This window comes from Rana temporaria, chromosome 4 (genome assembly GCF_905171775.1).
Source record: "Rana temporaria chromosome 4, aRanTem1.1, whole genome shotgun sequence".
Classification (NCBI taxonomy): Eukaryota; Metazoa; Chordata; class Amphibia; order Anura; family Ranidae; genus Rana; species Rana temporaria.
In genome coordinates, this window is record NC_053492.1 from 292,435,465 (window position 1) to 292,456,016 (window position 20,552).

At 42.5% G+C, this 20,552-nt stretch overlaps 1 protein-coding gene across 1 annotated transcript in view; it reads right to left on the bottom strand.

Moving 5' to 3' along the window:
• Nucleotides 1–20,552, bottom strand: part of LOC120937326 (pantetheinase-like) — a 58,779-nt gene that overhangs the window by 19,604 nt on the left and 18,623 nt on the right. The window contains exon 4 of the mRNA XM_040350447.1: nucleotides 12,736–13,027. Within this exon, the coding sequence (XP_040206381.1) occupies nucleotides 12,736–13,027 (292 nt within the window). The remainder of the gene's footprint in view (nucleotides 1–12,735; nucleotides 13,028–20,552) is intronic.

Sequence of the window (20,552 nt, forward strand, 5' to 3'; positions counted from 1 at the left end):
AAACACTGAATTTTGCTGGGAAATTCAGCCCTCTGGAAGGAGCTATTTGTGGTTTGTGACAAAAAATAATGGGCCAGATCCACATACATTTCGATCGGCACAGCGTATCAGAGATACACTACGCCACCGTACCTTACCTGGCGTATATTCGAAATCTCAGCGAGTTTGCGCCATAAGTTACGGCGGCGTAGTGTATTTCTGGCGGTGGATTTCAAATTGGGCGGGTTGGGGGCAGGTTTCATTTAAATGAAGCACGTCCCCGCGCCGAATGAACTGCGCATGCGTCGTCCCAAAATTTCCGGCAGTGCATTGTGCTAAATGACGTTGCTAGGACGTCATTTTTTTAACTTAGACGTGAGTTACGTCCATCCCTATTCACGGACGACTTACGCAAAAAAAAAAAAATTTTAAATGTTGACGCGGGAACGACGGCCATACTTAACATCTTAACATGGCAAGTCTATCTATACGCCGCAAAATACCAGCTTTAACTATACGCCGGAAAAGGCCGACTACAGACAACGTTAGAAAATGCGACGGCCGCGCGTACGTTCGTGGATCGTCGTAAATCGCTCATTTGCATACCCGACGCGGAAACCGACGCGAACTCCACCCAGCGGGCGCCGAAGTATTGCATCTAAGATCCGAAGGCGTACGAAGCCGTACGCCTGTCGGATCTTACCCAGATGCCGTCGTATCTTGGTTTGAGGATTCAAACTAAAGATACGACGCTGGAAATTTGAAAGTACGCCGGCGTATCAGTAGATACGCCGGCGTACTTCGTCTGTGGATCTGGCCCAATGTGTCTTTTCAGATTATCTTAATGTGTCTGTCTATAGCTGCCAGTGATATTGTCTTATGACCTGGCACTTTATACATGAGAATGATTATAGCGAGTCTCAGAAGAGTGTAGGGCACTAAATATGGAGAGGATCAGAGATTTAGGGCCAGATTCACAAAAGGGATACGCAGGCGTATCTGCTGATACGCCGTTGTATCCCTGTTTCTATCTATGCGGCTGATTCATAGAATCAGTTACGCATAGATATCCCTAAGATCCGACAGGTGTAATTGTTTTACACTGTCGGATCTTAGGATGCAGTACCGCCGCCGCTGCTGGGGGGAGTTCTCGTCGTAAACCAGCGTCGGGTATGCAAATTAGCACTTACGGAGATCCACAAAGCTTTTTCTCTTCGTTAAGAAAAAATTTCCCGACGCAACTTTTTTTTACCCGTCGCGATTCACAAAACCTTGGCGCATCGTAACTTCTCGCAAAGCACGTCGGGAAATTTGCGTCGGATCATGCGCAGTACGGCCGGCGCGGGAGCGCGCCTAATTTAAATGGGACTCGCCCCATTTGAATTGGCCCGCCTTGCGCTGGCCGGATTTAGGATACACCGCCGCAAATTTCCAGGTAAGTGCTTTGTGGATCGGGCACTTACTTGGAAAAATTGCGGCGGTGTAACTTAAATCGGAAAAGTTAAGTTGCGCCCGGGCTACGTGAATCTGGCCCTTAGAGTGGGAATTACACACTGTAGGTGTCTATTCAAAAATGGATGGGAGCCTATATAGGATATTAATAAGGAGACCACCACATTAAAAAGTCCACAGTTAAATTCAGCTATTAAGTACACCAGGTACTATGTCTATTCTTGTGAAATTATACTCTGTAATCTTCTTGATAGATGAGCTACAAATTTCACAGAAATCCTATACTTCTGGGGGTGTTAGATCCCCATTTCCATTTTGCCCCTTCTTCTGTCCAGCATTTCTCCTACCTTATTGGCTGCAACTTCTTTGCTGAATTTAGCTTGTGTCCATTTACACCAGCCAACCTCTGGATCCAATCTGGCTTACTTAAAAAAAAAATGGAAGGGATCCCTCCTCTTCCATTCAGGCAGATCTGATGGGTTTACTCCTGGCCCCCTATAGAGCAGATCGGACTCTGTTAGTGTCTTCTCTGCAGAAACTGAGCAGAAATGTACCGTATTTATCGGTGTATACCGCGCACTATTTTGCCCTGAAAATCAGGGCAAAATCGTGGGTGCCTCTCGCGCTGACGTCCTGAGCGTACAGGACGTCAGCGCGAGAGTTGCCAAGCCTGCCTGACGATACACGAGTGTACTGCGCTCGGTATATGTCGGCGCAGTATTCAAACTCGGCATGGGAAACGAGTGGGGAGGACGCGAGGACGCTGCAGAAGAACGCCAGACCCGACAAAGAGGACACCCGAAGCCGCAGACGGACACCGGACCCGACGAGGCCGCCGATGGACGCCGCGCAAGACACCAAAACTGTAAGTACAAATCATCTTTTTTCCACAGGAATTCGGGCAAGTTTAGGGGTGCGCGCTATACGCGGGAGCGCGCTATACCCCGATAAATATGGTATGTATCATCTGCCCGCTCTGCACCGATCAGCAGGACAGGGGATCCATGTGCTGATCCCCTGCTGACCAGGAAGGAATCTGCCCCACGTGTAAGCGGCCTGTTACATGTGATCACCTACAGAGTGGCAGCTGTTTTGTAGAGCATTGGACTTATTGAGGTTGGTTTACTAAAGGCAAAAAATGTTGTTCACTTTGTAGGGGAATTTTGCGTAGAGCTTAGTGAATGAGTTGAAGCTCTGTTGGCTTCCACCATCCAATCATGTGCAAGCAAATAGGCTGTTTTTTTTTTTAATTTTCCTTGCACGTGATTGGGTATTTTTTGCAAAGTAAAATTTTACCACATTCAGTAAGCTCTTGGGATCATTTTCTTGCAAATTGAACAGCTTATTCAAAATGAATTGAACCCCATTGACCTACTTGACAATCTTAGCAGAAACCTCCATTATTATAAAAGCAATTACTATTGTTGTGTTTAGATGAGCTGCTAACGGTCAGAAAAAAAGTTCTCTTCATTGCAAAAAGTTCCACTACCTCTGGCTCACACCCTTTGATGCCCGCTCACTAAAATCACTTGTAAACACAGAAGTCTGGTTTCTGTGTTTACAAGTGACAGCTCTGCACTCTGTGTGTAACCACCTGAACTCTGCACTCTGTATGTAATACCCCTTTAAGACACTTCTACTGTTTTTGAAATCTTAACGGGGTCATGGTTGAGTTCCTGCACCTATTTTCTGAGAAAAAAAGCTTGGAAAAAATGTAATAATCAGGGGGACTGCCCCCATCTGATAAGGCTTCCAGTGGTGTTTGTCTTGCACAATAAAATAAACGAGAAACATATAGGGTGTTCCTGTCTTTCAGTTTTGCACTCTATTCCACTTTCACCTTATTGGCCAGCTTTTGCCACAGATCAAAGATACACGCTCTGGCTCCCAGACAGACCATACATATTTTGGGACAGAGTTGTTCTAAATAAAAAAAGTAATTTGTCTCTACAGTTGTCAGGACCAGATTTTAATTCCCAGGCCTTCAATTTGAGATCTTGTACATTCAGGGACAGCCCTAATAAAGCAGGGATGTCTGATCACTCTAAAGTTATCCTGTTTCTAGTGTAGTTCCCACAAAATAGAATTATTTATATTATTTTATTTATTATTTGTGAGGGAGTTAAGCATTATGCTTATGCTAACTACCCAAAGTCACATAAAGTGCTCTGTTGTGAGAACGGAGAGGAACGAGACTGTGTCAAAAGGCAATGACCTGATGTTGTAATGGAATAGACCTAAATGAAGAGTAGCGCACCCCCTAAGGAGCCGCAAGTAGGACTGGGATCCCCCCCACCCTGCACAGCCAGACACACTGAATCTTCACAGGCACTCCAGAGTCAGAGAACAGTCCAGTGCTTTGGTTTTGTTTTATTGAGGGATTATAACTTGGATAGGGATTGAGAAATTATGGGATGCCCACTTGACTTCAAAACAACTTCTCCTTTATAAAGTCTATTAGGGATGAGCCAAACACCCCCCCATTCGGTTCGCACCAGAACCTTCGAACGGACCGAACGTTCGCGCGAACACTTAGAACCCCATTGACGTCAATGGGACTCGAACGTTCGAATTCAAAAGTGCTAATTTTAAAGCCTAATATGCAAGTTATTGTCGGAAAACGGGTTTGAGAACCCGAGTCTTGCCCCAGGGAACATGTATCAATGGAAAAAAAAGTTTTAAAAACTTTTTTTTTTTCTGGAGCAGTGATTTTAATGATGCTTAAAGTGAAAAAAAATGAAAAATTCCTTTAAATATCGTATCTGCTGGGTGTCTATAGTATGCCTGTGAAGTGGCACATGTTTAGAACTGTCCCTGCACAAAATGAGATTACTATAAGAAAAAGGTAATTAAAAACTGATTGCGGCTTTAATGTAATGTCTGGTCCCTGCAATATGGATGAAAATCATTGAGAAAAAAAAGCATGGGTTTCACCCCACTCCCCCCAGGTCATTACAAGCCCCTTTGGCCCTATATACTTTGAACAGCATTATACAGACGGTGCAAACAAGACAGGCACTGTAGGTTTGTTGTTAAGTAGAATGTTTGTCCAAATCCAAGGTGAAAACAATAAGTGCTGGGTGAATAAGACAGCTAACGCTGCTAAAGCCACAAGGCTACAAAACTATACACATAAAAAGCATATATAGTGAAAACAACGTAAGTGTTCATGCAGGAGCAGCAGGCTGGACGCTACTGGAACGCATGTAATAGAGTGCTGGTGCTGGTGCCAAGTGTTCAAACATATAGTGCTTGCCGGGGAAAGGTTCCAATTTCCTTAAAGGTAGTGCAGATGTCCCCTTACCTTACTGCTGTAAGGTAACAGCATAAAACAACTCTATATGGATAAGTGCAGCAACAAAATTCCATTGAAAGTGGCAATGGTCCTCACACAGGAAGATAAAGGAGAGCACCAAAAGTGTAATAACGTAGGAGCAATTTAAAGGGGTTGTAAAGGTTCATCTTTTATTTTCTAAATTGGTTCCTTTAAGCTAGTGCATTGTTGGTTCACTTACTTTTTCCTACGATTTCCCTTCTAAATGTTTTTTTTCTTTGTTTGAATTTCTCACTTCCCGTTTCTCCTCAGTAAGCTTTCCACCATCACCTGAGCGGTGGAAAGTCATTTAGAACAGCTTACTGAACACCTTACTGAGGAGGAACAAAAAGTGAGAAATTCAGACAAAGAAAACAAAGAAAAAAAACATTTAGAAGGGAAATGGAAGGAAAAGATAAGTGAACCAACAATGCACTAGCCTAAAGGAACCTATTTAGAAAATAAAAAACAAACCTTTACAACCCCTTTAATAGTATAAAAAACAACTTATACACTAGGTACTCACAAAGGTAGTTTAAAATTAGGCATATAAAAAACGAGTGGCGGACTCGCTGGCATCACATCCGGTACCTCTTTACTGGACTCTTGCGCGCATTCGTCACTCACAAGTGACTTCTTCAGGACTCCTGAAGAATATGCCTAATTTTAAACTACTTTTGTGAGTACCTAGTGTATAAGTTGTTTTTTATACTATTAAATTGCTCCTACGTTATTACACTATTGGTGCTCTCCTTTATCTTCCCGTGTGAGGACCATTGCCACTTCCAACGGAATTTTGTTGCTGCACTTATCCATATAGAGTTGTTTTATGCTGTTACCTTACAGCCAGGGGCGGACTGACAACTCATGGGGCCCCCGGGCAATAGAAGATTGTGGGGCCCCCCGGGCTTACAGATGGCCACCATGCCAGGAGGCAGTGCAGAGGCAGGGCAGCTAAAATCGCAGGATTTTCACATCAAAAGCATGTCGGTTTCTGACATATTAGGGACAGATGTAAAGAAAACACAGATTTTTACATACTGTGCCTGGATTTATTGAGCCTGGCAACCCTGATGGGGCCCCCTAGTGGCATGGGGCAGTGCCCGAGAGCCCCAATGGTCAGTCCGCCCCTGCTTACAGCAGTAAGGTAAGGGGACATCTGCACTACCTTTAAGGAAATTGGAACCTTTCCCCGGCAAGCACTATATGTTTGAACACTGGGCACCAGCACCAGCACTCTATTACATGCGTTCCAGTAGTGTCCAGCCTGCTGCTCCTGCATGAACACTTACGTTGTTTTCACTATATATGTTTTTGCTTCACAAATAACTCTACTCCACTCCGTGACTAGTGCCCCCTTCACCGGGTGAAATGCAAGTTCACCTCCTTCTTAGACCCTAAAAGGGTCAAACACGCTCTGAACACAGTGTGATTCTCCATAAAAACAGAGACCAGTAGATATTGCGTAATGCGTGTAAAATCCCACCGCCAGGCTCTACCTCTATGCGGTACGCCACATGCCTTGTGGCTTATGTTTCTCTAGATGAAGCCAAGAGGATGGTGGCGTAACATGGAGTGACAAATTTTATGTTTGTATACTCACATATAGCATTAAATTTCATAAGCAGCGCTATCAGATAGATTTGTATACAAAAATCGCAAATACCACAATCTATAACCAGCTTTTGAAGTAATGTGCACATGGAAGGACAATGTACAGCACAAACAAAACCTTTAACAGCACACTTACCAGCTAGCCTGCAAAAACAAAAACAAACATTTTTACTAACAACTTGTGTTAAAAAACAAAGGTACTTCTCATACCTGCCCTTAATTTATCCATTGCTATATTAAACTGATTAGCCATAACATTTTAACCACCACTATAACATGACCACCCACCTAATACTGAGTAAGTCCCGCAATTGCTATCAAAACAGCCCTGACCTGTCGAGGCATGGACTCCACTTGACCTCTGAAGGTATGCTGTGGTATCTGGCATCAAGCTGTCATTAGAAGATCCTTTAAGTCCTGTAAGTTGTGAGGTGGGGCCTGCATGGATTGGACTTGTTTTTCAAGCCAATCCCGAAGATGCTCAATCGGATTGAGACCTGGAGAATTTGGAGGCCAAGTAAACATCTCAAAAGACACCTTCTTCCATTGCTCCATGCTCCAGTTCTAAAGCTAATGTGCCCATTGTACCCACTTTTGGCTGTGGATTATGAACCATATGACGAAACACATAAGGTGGAGCCAGAATAAACGCCACTGCGCATGCGCCAACCAGCCATGCTCGTTTTATTTGTGGGGAAAAAACAGAGCTCGCTTTGTTTGAATGCCTGCGAACACCACAAATATTGTAAGTGCAACTCTTTTAATAAACCACTTTGTTGTAAATTGATTCACTTTATAGAGAGCATTTTTTATTTTTTTTATGGAAATGTCAATATACAGTATGGAGCCCTATTTTCCAGCATATGTTGTGATACAGTGTGACATCTATTCATTGAGTGTCGTTAATATCTGGTAAACTCCCATCTTACCTACACTGTGGGGATTCACTGGGGTTTGGAAGTAAAGTTCCTTCTGAGATACACCCTTTTACTGTGTCAATAGATTACCAATCACCCGGGATCTTTTGTATGGGACTTTATAAATCTTTTTCTGCATGGCACTTTATAATTTACTATTGTAACATATAATATTTTCACTTCTAGCACAGATTTTTTCATATGGTACAATATTGGTTATACATATTAAGTGCTGCACTTTTGTGTTTACTTTTTGCTTTGGACATGGCAGACATCCCAACCTGCAAAAACAAATTTCAGGGAGGTGGTAAACTCATTTCAGGGAGGTGGCGCTTCGCTTCCGGGGAAGGGAGTGGGAGTGGGTGGTATGTGGCAGTGGACGCTGTCATTTTTATTTTTTTTAATAATAGATTTGTTTTATAATCATTTTTTTATTAAAATTTTTTACACTTTTTTAGAAAATGTTTACAATATTTTTTTTTTATATTTTTTGGGGGGCTTTGGTGAGATGTCAGGGGTCTAAACAGATCCCTGACATCTACCCTTTGAGACAAACATAGGGACTGAGGACACAGATTCCCCAGTTCCTTTCTCAGCACTAAAGATGAATGAACAGGAGGCTTCTGTTCATTCATAAACTGAGCAGAGTAAACACAGTTTTCTCTGCTCAGTTATCACAGCACACAGGAGCGATCTCACTCACTGTGTCCAATTCCTAACAGTTCCTCCCACAGCCGGCGGGAGAGGAGGGGAGCGAGATGCGGGGGGCGAGGGAGGGTGGAGGCAGGGCCATCTTTTCCATTGGGCACGCTGGGCAGTTGCCCGGGGGCCCCGCTTGCCTGGGGGGCCCCACCGGCTGCCCAGCAACCCCAGTAAAAAATTATGGAGAGTGACGGGTTAGAACTGCCCATGTCCAGTTCGCGGGAAATCACAGAGAAGATCCGGTCCTCCACGAGTGCGGGGGGTTGCTGATGTAAGGGGGGAGTGAATGCAAAAATGTAAGGGGGCACTGATATAAAGGTTCCCCCTCCTATATTAGTGACCCCCCTTACCTTAGTGTATTTAATCTAAGGAAGGTGGTCTCTGGTCACCAGAGTACCCCCCACATCAGAGTCTGCAGGATTCCCCCTTACAATGCAAGGGGGGAACTCAGTCTGCGGACCCTGATGTAAGTGGGAAAGAGAAAGCAGTGGACTCTGATATAAGGTGGACTCTGGTCACCATAGCCCCCCTTCACATCAGAGTTCCCCCCTTAGATCATGATCTGCAGCGTTCCCCTTTACATAAGAGTTCCCTTTCACTGTAAGGGGGAATCCTGTAGACTCTGATGTAAGAGGAAACTCTGTGCTGTCTGGGTTATAGTAACCTAACTTTCATGTCAATGAAGACATTTTTTTGTTTTACTTTTGTTTAACTTAAACACATTTCTAATAGCACTAGCTATATGTGTATAGTTTAAATACTGACATTTGCATTGTTGGGCACTGAAAACTGTAATTTTAGGTACTTTTTTTGCAGTGGCAGTAAAAAATGTGGTTCTGCCAGTAAATTTTATGATTTTTGTCAGTAATTCTCGTGCGTGATTGTGTAGACAGGGCCCCTGTGCACTGTATTGCCCGGGGGCCTATAATGCTCTTAAGATGACACTGGGTGGAGGAGGAGAACACGGGACCGGTGGTGAACGGTGGGGGCGGAGAAGCACACGGGGGAGGCTGAGGGAGGAGCACACAGGAAGAAACAGCTGTGAATGCTCGGTGCAGCAGAGAACGGCTGTGAATCCCGATCTCCAATGGCTGTAAGCTAAAAATCTATACTAGGGAGATCGGTGTTCACAGCTGTTCCCCGCCGCACTGTGCATTCCTAGGAGATCGCAAGGCGCTTGCAGGTGTGCGGGAGCCCCTGCAGAAATGCGGGAGACTCTCGCACCTCGTGGGAGACTTGAGATGTATGACATAGGTCAGAATGGGAACCTTGACTAGTCTGAAGCTACACAGCCCCATACACAACAAACTGGGATGCACTGTGTTCTGAAACCTCAGAACAAGCATTAACTTTTTTAGAAAATTGAGCTACAGTAGCTCTATTAGATGAGACTACACAAGAGACTCTTAAATATAAAAGTTAGGACCACACATTACAGAGCGGCTTAACCGATTCCTGCCCAGTGTATAGTCAAATGACCGCTAGGCAGGACCACTATGTTTCTGGGAGGGTGACATATGACATCCTCCCATTATTTGTGCGCAGAGTAGAGATTGGCGGTGAGCCGTGTCCCTCGGATACAGCGCATCACCAATCGTGGTAAAGAGCCAATGACAACAGCTCTTTACCACGTGATCAGCTGCGTCCAATCACAGCTGATCACAAATGTAAACAAAGACCAGTAACTCGCTGTTCCCAGCTTTTTTTCCTCACACACAGATCAGTGTGAGGAGAAGAGCCAGGGAACTGTGAGCACACAATACCCCACTGCTCTGCAATAAAAAGTCCCTGTCTGCCCATCAGTGCCCTCAGCAGTGCACCTGTAGCTCATCAGAAGTACACCTGTTGCCAGTCAGTACCTGTCGCACATTGTCGATAAGTATACCCATCACACAGTTGCCCATCACCAGAGTACCTGTCCTACAGCCTCCCATCAGCAGAATACCCATTACACATCCTCCCATTAGCAGATTTTTAGTCTTTTTTCATTTATAGCGCCAAAAATAAATACCATCAAAAGAAAGCTCTGTGTTAAAAAAAATTCATATGGGTACATTGTTGCATTACTGAGTAATTGTCATTCAAAGTCTGAGAGCACTGACAGCTGAAAATTGATCTGGACAGGAAGGGGGTATAGGTGCCCAGTAGTTAAGCAGTTTAAAAAAAAAAAAACGATTTTTAATGCAAATTGTTGTTTTGCTTTTTTTGCAGGCTAGCTGGTGTGTGCTCTTGGAAAACTTCTGTTTGTTTGTGCTATTATTTTAACTTAGACCTTGCCCCAGAAATTAATGTGCCACATCCCCAATTCCCCAATTATTTATACACAAATTGTATTCTCTATCATTTGGGACTTTATAGGTGATAGACACATTTAATACACATATACCAGTTTATCTCCTATTAAAAAGAGTTCTCATAATTTATTATAATTAGCTTGTATATATAAAAAAATATATATATTGTACAGTGATAATATAAAATGTGCTTCTCTCATAGAACCACTAGGGGTCTCCATATAGCCACAACATATTTGTAAGGAGATATAGATACAGTATATATATATATATATATATATATATATATATATATATATATATATATATATATATATAGACTTGCATTTGGATCATGACAGTGGGGTAAGGTTTAGAACAGCACCAAGCACAAATAAATCTGAAGACAAGCACATTGCCTATTACCAGTTTATACACTTTGTTGGAAACTTGTTACTCAGGAAGACTTGAAGCTTAAATTAACTGGGGATATAAATGTACTTTGTGTGCACCAAACATCTTTGCAAACCCAGAAAGCAAAAATATAAGATACATAGGCCCAGATTCACGTAGAGGGCGCATCTTTTGGCCGGCGTAGCGCATCTCATATGCACTACGCCGACGTAACATAGAGAGGCAAGGCCAGTATTCACAAAGCACTTGCTCTTTAAGTTACGGCTGCGTAGCGTAAATGGGCCGGCGTAAGTCCGCCTAGTTCAAAGTAGGCAGGTAGTGGGCGTGTTGTATTAAAATGAATCGTGACCCCATGTAAATGAAGCGCCGAACGAACGGCGCATGTGCGCGCATGCTCAGAATCACGTTGAATTTACTCCCTAAGATACGCCGGCTCAATTCATAAGACGTGAACGTAACCTACGCCCAGCCCCATTCACGTACGACTTACGCAAACGACGTAAAATCCGACGGCAGTTCCGACGTCCATACCCTAACATGACTTACACCTGCTATTTGGTGGTTTATCTTTATGCCGAACGTACGCCTTATGTAAACGGCGTAGCTTACTGCGACGGGCGCAAGTACGCTCGTGAATCGGCGTATCTAGGTCATTTACATATTCGACACGTAAATCAATGGAAGCGCCCCTAGCGGCCAGCGTAAATATGCGCCCAAGATACGATGGCGTAGGAGACTTACGTCGGTCGGATGGAGCCGAAATTCAGGTGCATCTCCTTTGCAGAATCAAGCGTATAGATACGACGGCGCATCTGTGGACTTACGCGGCGTATCATTAGATACGTCGGCGTAAGTCTTTGTGAATCCGGGCCATAAAAATTAACCTTCAATGCCATTAAAACCTCACTCTTCAGTACTTTGTATACTTAGTACTGTTTGTGGAACAGACTGGCATGTATGGGATATGCCATTCTTCATTTGTTTGTAGAAGCCATGTCCCCAGTTTGCTCATACGGATTGTCTTCTTAACATTAGTCTCTGGAAATCACCCCAAAAGCTAATGTCGGACTACTGTGAATGCAAGCAAGCTGTGCTAGGCTTTCTACCTTGTTTACTCAGAATGCCCAGTGTGGGCAACAGAACAGAGATAAAAGCTTTAATAGTTTGATAAAATGATTAATAAATCATTTTTATGTTGATGCTTATTTTAGTAAAAACAAAATGTAAAATATAATAAAAATTCCCCATATCAGGTTGTAATGAAGGGCTGTCAAGCAAAGATCCTAAAAGGGTTAATCAACCAATCCTAAAGGTGCAATTTTGATAGCTACAAGCTAGATTTAAACTCTGTAAGCAGCTGAAGTTATTAAAAGTTAAGCCTACATGCTAAACCAAAACAAAATCATATAGCACAAAACTATAGCAATGTACAATATTTGATTTGGTAATGCATAGACAATCAGCTATTCATTTGTCAGATGACTTTGCAAACCGCCCAAGTGTGCTTATATCTTTGGTGATTCTTTGCCATCTAGTGGCAAAGTTCTGAATTATTATTTTTACTAGTTTGGGTATCAGCAGTCTCAATATTACCTCACAACTGTCTTGCATTAATACAACAATCTAGCTTAGAGAATGTGAAAACAGCAGCTTGATTTTATATTGGAAAATATGCATTGACATTCACAATTAAAAGCTCAACGCTAGTCAAAACTTTAGGACAGAATATGAAAGTAGTCAGAACCATATTTATTGTTGTCTGTGTACCCCTTGGTGAAATTTCCCTCCAATTACTGTCAAACAGTGTTAGAAATAACATTTTGTTTCTAGAAAAACGGGGAAGAGATAGATCTTCTGCCAGGTCATTTTTACTGTATTCCTGCCTCACTATCCATGGTTCCCTCCTGTCCTGCCACCACAGGGACAGAAAGTGAGGTGAAATCTCCCAAATAGCTTACGAGAAAAAAAAAAAAATGTTTACACAAGTTAATGTCCAGGGGAAAAAAAAGGCCTTCAATGTAAATGAATTCTTATCAATAAACAGTTTTAAATAGTTATTTAAATACCATACCGGTCATTCCCAAGCTGGTGTTGTGTATATTAGATGACAGAAGGTTGGTTCTCATTGCCATCGCCCATGCTGAATGAAACTGAATAGCGCTGTAGTGAGGCAATAAATTAAACCAAGCTGTAGTAAAAATAATAGTATCTACATTGTGTTGACTCACTAAAGGTACAGCAGGATTATAAAACAGTATATCATAGCAGATAAAAATTCCAAACTTTCCGAATGGTGTGTTAAAGGTACTGATTTCTGGTTCCTCTGGGACATTGAACTGCATTTCCCCCAAAAAGAGGTGATACTGCAAGAACAAAGGATGACAAAAGCAAAATATTTACTATCACAATACAAAGATAAATTCACAAGTTTGTGGGGTCATAAAGAAAATCTAACTATGCAATATGCTTTTATCATTCTATATCAGGGCTCAAGTCCTGCGGGAACGCGTGGGAACGGAGTTCCTGCACTTTTTTCACAGCAGGAACGCAGTTCCATTTGCAGGACTAGAGCAGCCGAGAGCAGCCAAGCCGCCCGAGCCAATCCTTCACTAAGCGGCGATGCCCAGTTAGGATCAGGCGAACCTTAGTAATTCTTTGTTACTCCCCGCTTCCTGTATATGGATTCATCGGGTAGTGTGCGGGTATTCCGTCACTTCCTCGATGCTGCAATGTCTCCTGGGAGCTTTTGTCATTGTTCCCAGGAGACATTAGCTCCCAGGAGACATTGCGGCATCGAGGAAGTGGCGGAATACCCGCACACTACCCGATGAATCCATATACAGGAAGCGGCCAGTAACATAAAGGATTACTAAGGTACAGTGGATCGAAAAAAAACAAAAAACATGTGGTTTAGTAATTATGCATATGAGGGTATCATTTTTTTTTTTTTTGGTGGGGGAGTGGATCTTGGGTGGGAGTTCCCACACTTTTTTCCCCTGGACTTGACCCCTGTTCTATATATTGATGTTCAAAATATATCAGTAATTTTTACATATGGTATGCTAGCTAGGTGAACAACCCTATCCCAATGAGCTCTAGTACATTTATGGAAAGGAAATCACACATTTATTAACGCATGCTGTGAAGAATACTATGAAGATATATTTGTGCCATCAATTATTAAATATCAGTTCAGTTATTGTTCTAAAATCATGAAAAAATATCTTCTATATACAGTAAAACCTTGGATTGCAAGCATAATTTGTTCCAGAAACATGCTTGTAATCCAAAGCACTTGTATATCAAAGCAAATTTCCTCATTGGAAATAATGGAAACTCAAATGATTCGTTCCACAGCCATTTATTCCTAGGTCCTTCTGTTTATAGTTCATATAAAAAGAATTATAGCAATGTGATAGATTGAGTAACTATAAAATGTCTGTCCACAAATGGAAGCCTCCACAAGGGGATTAGAAGCAAAGTCAAAGTCACAACTGAGTATAAAAGAGAAGAGGCGCCTCTAACTGTAGCAATATGTTGCACCTTCATTAAATGTAACCATATTGCTACACTTAGAGGTGCTTCTCTTTTCTACTCAGTTGTGACATTGACACTACTTGTATATCAAGACATCGCTTGTATATCAAGTCAAAGTTTATAAAAAAAAAAATTAGCTTGTCTTGCAAAACGCTCTTAAACCAAGGTTTTACTGTATACAGTATATTTGTCCATTAACCAGAAGGAGCATTTGTCAATGACATGAATTTCTAGTACATGTTGCAGAAATTATCCAGCAAGCTGAAACATTTTTGTAATCGAAGGCTTAAACATTAAAAAAACGCAACGATTGCTAAAAAACTGAAACTTTCCCTTCACGATGCATGTTACTGCCAAAGGGTGCCCTAAGCTATAGTAGACCATGCAAGCTTTTGTCAAAAAACATGAAAAGCTCCTTATGGGTCGATATTGAAAAATACCTCACCAACACTAACTCATTGGGGAATATGCTGCTCGCAGATCTCTGGAATCCAATACCACTTACGGATCTATCCTTCACCACTAGAGCATCCATCCTTGCTTGGAGGACGCTCAACCAATTTATTAGAAATCTAGAGCACCCTGAGGCAGAACGCCTCCCTATTAGCATACTCTATTATAAACCTTAAAGTAGAAGTCCATCCGAACACTAAAATCCCTGAATCTGTAGACATCCACGATCTAACACTAACCTATCTAGCCCTGTAAAGAAGAAATCAATATACATACCTTTTCTGAAGCTGATCCGACCCAATCCCATGCTGAGCTGTCAGTTACGGCTTCGTTGTGAAGGCAGATGCAGACAAGGCAACCGACAACAGGAGCCCAATAGTAACTCTATGGCCGGGTACACACGAACAAACATGTACGGTGAAAGCGGTCCGTCGGACCGTTTTCACCGTACATGTCTGCCAGAGGGCTTCTGTACGATGGTTGTACACACCATCGTACAGAAGTCCGTGCGTAAACGCCGCGACGATGACGCGGCGATGACGCGGAGACGTGGGCGGGCCTGCCATTTAAAGGCTTCCACGCATGCGTCAAAGTCATTCGACGCATGCGAGGGACGGCGGGCGCCTGGACATGTACGGTAGGTCTGTACTGACGACCGTACATGTCCGAGCGGGCAGGATTCCAGCGGACGGTTTTAAAACACGTCCAGGAATATTTGTCTGCTGGGAAAAGGCCCGGCGGGCAAATGTTTGCTGGAATTCGGCCCGCTCGCGCCCACACACGACCGAACATGTATGCTGAAACTGGCCCGCGGACCAGTTTCAGCATACATGTTTGGTCGTGTGTACGGGGCCTATGGGTAACTCTTTCCATTCATTTCACAGCCGTTGTCGGCTGTGTCCTCTGCAGAGCTTCCGCCGCTGGAGAGATTTTAGTGTTAGGCTGGACTTCTACTTTAATCCCAAATTTGCGCATTGGTGATTGGGGTTGCTGTAGTATTCACTGAGTTGAGGACCTTCTTATCACCTGATACCCCAGAAAATATCATCAGGAGTTTTCATTTACCTTGTACGCCTATTTCATCCTTTTACTTATTAGAAACGTCTTGGTGACTTCTCCAATTCCAAAAATGCACCCCAAAGTCTGACACTGCATATCCCATAATGACAGACCCCAAACAGGTATATCTTTGCTGTATAATTTGTTGAATGACAAATCTGTTTTCTTAAGAAGTAAATATATGCTCAAATGGGATGGAGAACTCAACTCATACCCAATGGCAACAAGCAATGCGCTATACTGATATAGCTAGATTCAGGTACAGCCTATATTTAGGTCGGCGTAGCCCATCCCATTTGCACTACGCCAACGTAACATAGTGAGGCAAGTACTGTATTCACAAAGCACTTGCCTCCTGAGTTACATCGGCGTAGCGCAAATGGCCCGGCGTAACCCCGTCTAATTCAAAATAGGCAGGTAGGGGGCGTGTTGTATAGTAATGAATTCACGATTCATTACCATACATGTAAATGAAGCGCCGATCTACGGCGCATGCGTGCGCATGCTCAGTATCACGTCGCAAATACTCAATGCTTTTCGACGTGAACGTAACTTACGCCCAGCCCCATTCACGGACGACTTACGCAAACGACGTAAAACGTGGAATATTCTTTACGTCTGAAAACGCCTTACGTAAACGGCGTATCTTACATGCGACGGCCGTGCGTACGTTCATGAATAGGCGTATCATGATCATTTGCATATTCTCGGCGCAAATCGACGTACATGCCCCTAGCGGCCAGCGTAAATATGCAACTAAGATACGACGGCGTAGGAGACTTACGCCGGTCGTATCTTAGCAACAGAGAAGTGTATCTCAATTTGAGCATACCACTGCAAGTGGACTTGGAAGTGCAGTCGCTGTAGATCTGAGGGGAAGATCTGAAATTAGGGGAAGCTCTGCTGATTTTATCATCCAATCATGTGCAAGCTAAAATGTTGTTTTTTTATTTTCCTTGCATGTGCCCCTTCCAAGTGCACTTTCAGTAGTGCAAAGTGGATATGCCTTTAGAAAAATACATTCTCTGTTAAATGCTTTTTACTTTTACCTGTCCTGGAAGTAGCGTTTTCTTCTGTGATTGTGATGCATGCAGCACCAAACCTGAGTTGCCAACCCATACTTATGTGCCTTAAATGTTTTTTCCTCTATTTATTGTGTCCTTTCATTACATTTGCTCTAATTCTCCTCTGTAAGGTACAGAATCACACTTACTGCAGCTGTTCCTGTGTATACTCTATGTACATTGTACTCTTTCGAACCCCAAAAAAACGATTGAAACATAAAAATAAAAAAATAAAACATGAGAAGCTTGGTCTACATACAGTACAGTTAGCACAGCAGTCTGATTCTTTTCAGGGAGTATTATTGGTAACATCAGTTTTTTCATCAAGTGGCACTAAGGCCCCATACACACCATAGAATCTATCCGCAGATAAATCCCATCAAATGGGTTTCTGCGGATAGATCCTATGGTGTGTACACTCCGTCGGATATTTATCCGCAGATAAATCTCCCCTGGGATGGATTTCCAGCAGATGGATATTTGCTGACATGCTCAACAAATCCATCTGCTGGAATCCATTCCAACGGATGGATCCGCTCGTCTGTACAGACTTACCGGATCCATCCGCCCAAAGGGATTCCCCGCACGCGTCGTAATGATTTGACGCATGCGTGGAATTCCTTATATGACAGCGTCGCGCCCGTCGCCGCGTCATAATAGCGGCGACGGCGCGACACGTCATCGGCAGAGGATTTCAGCGCGGATTTCAATGCGATGGTGTGTACACGCCATCGCATTGAAATCTTCTGAAATCCTCGAGAGGATTTATCCGCGGATACGGTCCGCTGGACCGTATCTGCGGATAAATCCTCTCGTGTGTATGGGGCCTAAGTCTCCTTGATTAGCAGATACAAATTGGCCAGTAGTTCACTGTGGCTGTTCCTGTTATTGCTACTAGAAATCTGTTTTGCCATTGTCCAAATTCTATCCAACGTGCATTAAAGTGGTAGTAAAGGCTTTTTAATAATTTATACCTACAGGTAAGCCTATAAAAGGGATTACCTGTAGGTACAGTAAATATCTCATAAATGTGCACCATTTAGGAGATATTTACTTTAGCAGTGCCAGTGATGTCACCGGCGCATAGGCAGTGCGCTCTCAATACATGACCTGCTGTTCATAGAGGAGAACCAGTGCCACGGCTGTTAATTATGATACTGATTTGCAGGGAGACTTTTTTTTTTTTGCAGTTTACTACCGCTTTAAGAATAAATAGAGCTGATAACGCAGGCAAAGGCAGGTGTTTTTGTACAAGAATTAGAAGTTTACAGATAATTTAGTGCAAGCATTGACCTGCAGCAGGACAGTTTTATTGAGCAAGACTAGGCTCCAATGTGGGTACATGGCATAAGCTGATATTTTTATACAAGAATTAGCAGCATCAGCCTACAGATTTTAGAGTACTGTAGTAGAAAAGTGACCAACAGCAGTACAGAGTCAACAGGGGAGAATAGGCCAAACCAGTGTATGCCTAACTTTTATTTTTACTATGATGATTGAGGAGTGTGGTGAGTTTGAGTGATACAACAATTAGGGGTAGTTTAGGAGCTCACTATTTATTTTTTGGACAGAACAACGCTTAAAGTGACTGCTGCCTTTAAATTAACCACAGACTATTGTATGTTGTATAATTAAATAAAAAAGCCTCCAATATTAAGAAAACAAAAGGACACAAGGGGTGTGAATGCCCAAATATCAATGTACAGACAGCAATCCTATTAAGGAATTTGGGGTAAAATGAAAAAACTGTGAACATGAGGAGGGGTGAAACAAGACCCCACCACTGCAATTCATGGACATAAAGCACAGTTTGCTAAATTATTATCTTTTCAATACATTTACAATCTGGCTGCTCAATATCCCCCCTCCCCCCTGCTGGCCATGGTTTAAAGATCATGCAAATCATTCTGATTTGGGGAAAAAATGTTCAGATGAATCCTGGCAAAAATTCTCCAGCACTACAAATTTTAAACCAACAGGTTTGCTTTGAACCCAAGAAACCAAGGATGCAGCAAATCCAGCCTCATACCTAATTAGGTACTAGATATGTGACATTTGTTTTGTTCCAAATTTGTTTTTCATTAAAATTCATCATATTCGTTAATTCGAAAACATCCAAATTAACGAAAGACCATTTAGCAAGTTTTAAAAAAAACACATTTTCTAAAAACAAAATTTTGAAAGAACCAAAATCCGAAATTAGAAAGTCCAAAAATCAGAAAGAGCGAAAATCCGAAAATCCAAAAATAAGGACGAAAATCCGAAAGAACAAAAAACATTCTATTATAATAAAAGTACTGTATGTAAAAAATCAAATTTATTCATCAGTTTAGGCTGAAATATATTCTGCTACATATTTTTGGTAAAAAAAATGCCAATTAGCGTAAATTGATTGGTTTGCGCAAAAGTCTACAAGCTATGGGATGGATTTAAGGACCTTTTATTTTTTATTTTTTACTAGTAATAGTGGTGATCAGGGATTTTTAGTGGCACTGCGACATTGCGACGGACAAACTGGACACATATAGCCAGATTCACGTAGACCTGCCTAACGTTAGGCAGGCGAAGCGTATCTCATATACGCTACGCCGCCCTAAGTTAGAGAGGCAAGTGCTGTATTCACAAAGCACTTGGACGTATCCCAGTGCGCATGCTCCAAATTACGCCGCTAAGACTCATTGGTTTCGACGTGAACATAAATTACGGCCAGCCCCATTCACGGACAACTTACGCAAACAACGTAAAAATTTCAAAATTTGACGCGGTTCCGACGTCCATACTTAACATTGGCTGCGCCATCTTTTTGGTGGTTTATCTTTACGCCTGAAAGCGCCTTACGTAAACGGCGTACTGCGACGGGCAAGCGTACATTCGTGAATAGGCGTATCTCGCTGATTTATGCCTTCTAGGCGTAAATCAGCGTACACGCCCCTAGCGGCCAGCGTAAACAGACAGCTAAGATACGACGGCGCCGGCGGTCGTATCTTAGCTCTTTTAAGCGTATCTCTATTTGAGAATACGCTTAAATATACAACGGCGCAGATTCGGAGTTACGACGGCGTATCTACTGATACACCATCGTATCTCTACGTGAATCTGCCTACAAGTGGCACTTTTTGGGGACTAGTATCACCAATAAAGTGATCAGTGCTAAAAAAAAATGCACTGACACTTTATAAATGACACTGGCAGGGAAGGGGTTAAAATCAGGGGTAATCAAAGGGTTAAATGTGTTCCCTTCTCTATGTTTGCATTCTCATTGTTTGGGGGATGCTGACACTAGATGGAGAGAGATCGGTGTTCCTGATTAGCAGAAATCACAGATCTCTCTCTTCCTCTGTGACAGAGCGACGGTTTGCCTTGAATACATTCCCCCTAATGATCGCGGGTGGCCGGCAGTCAATCGCGGCTGCCAGACCCGATCACAGCGGGAGCAGGTCACCGACTGAGAACAACGCACAGGTACGTTCTTTCGCGCAGCTGGACCGCATTATATGGATTGGGCAGTCTGGAAGTAGTTAGATTATTATGTTTATCAACCATTATTATAGATTTTTGTATTATTATTATTATTAGTATTATTTATTAATAATAAATAATAATAATAAAGTTTTTAATAATAGTTATAAACTATTAAATTATAGGTATTGGAATTTCCTTTCAAATTTGGCTGTTGATGAACGCAACATGATACGAATTTATCCGAATTTACCATTTATCAAAATAACGAATATCGCATCTCTACGAATGGAATGTAACAAATTCAAAATTTTAC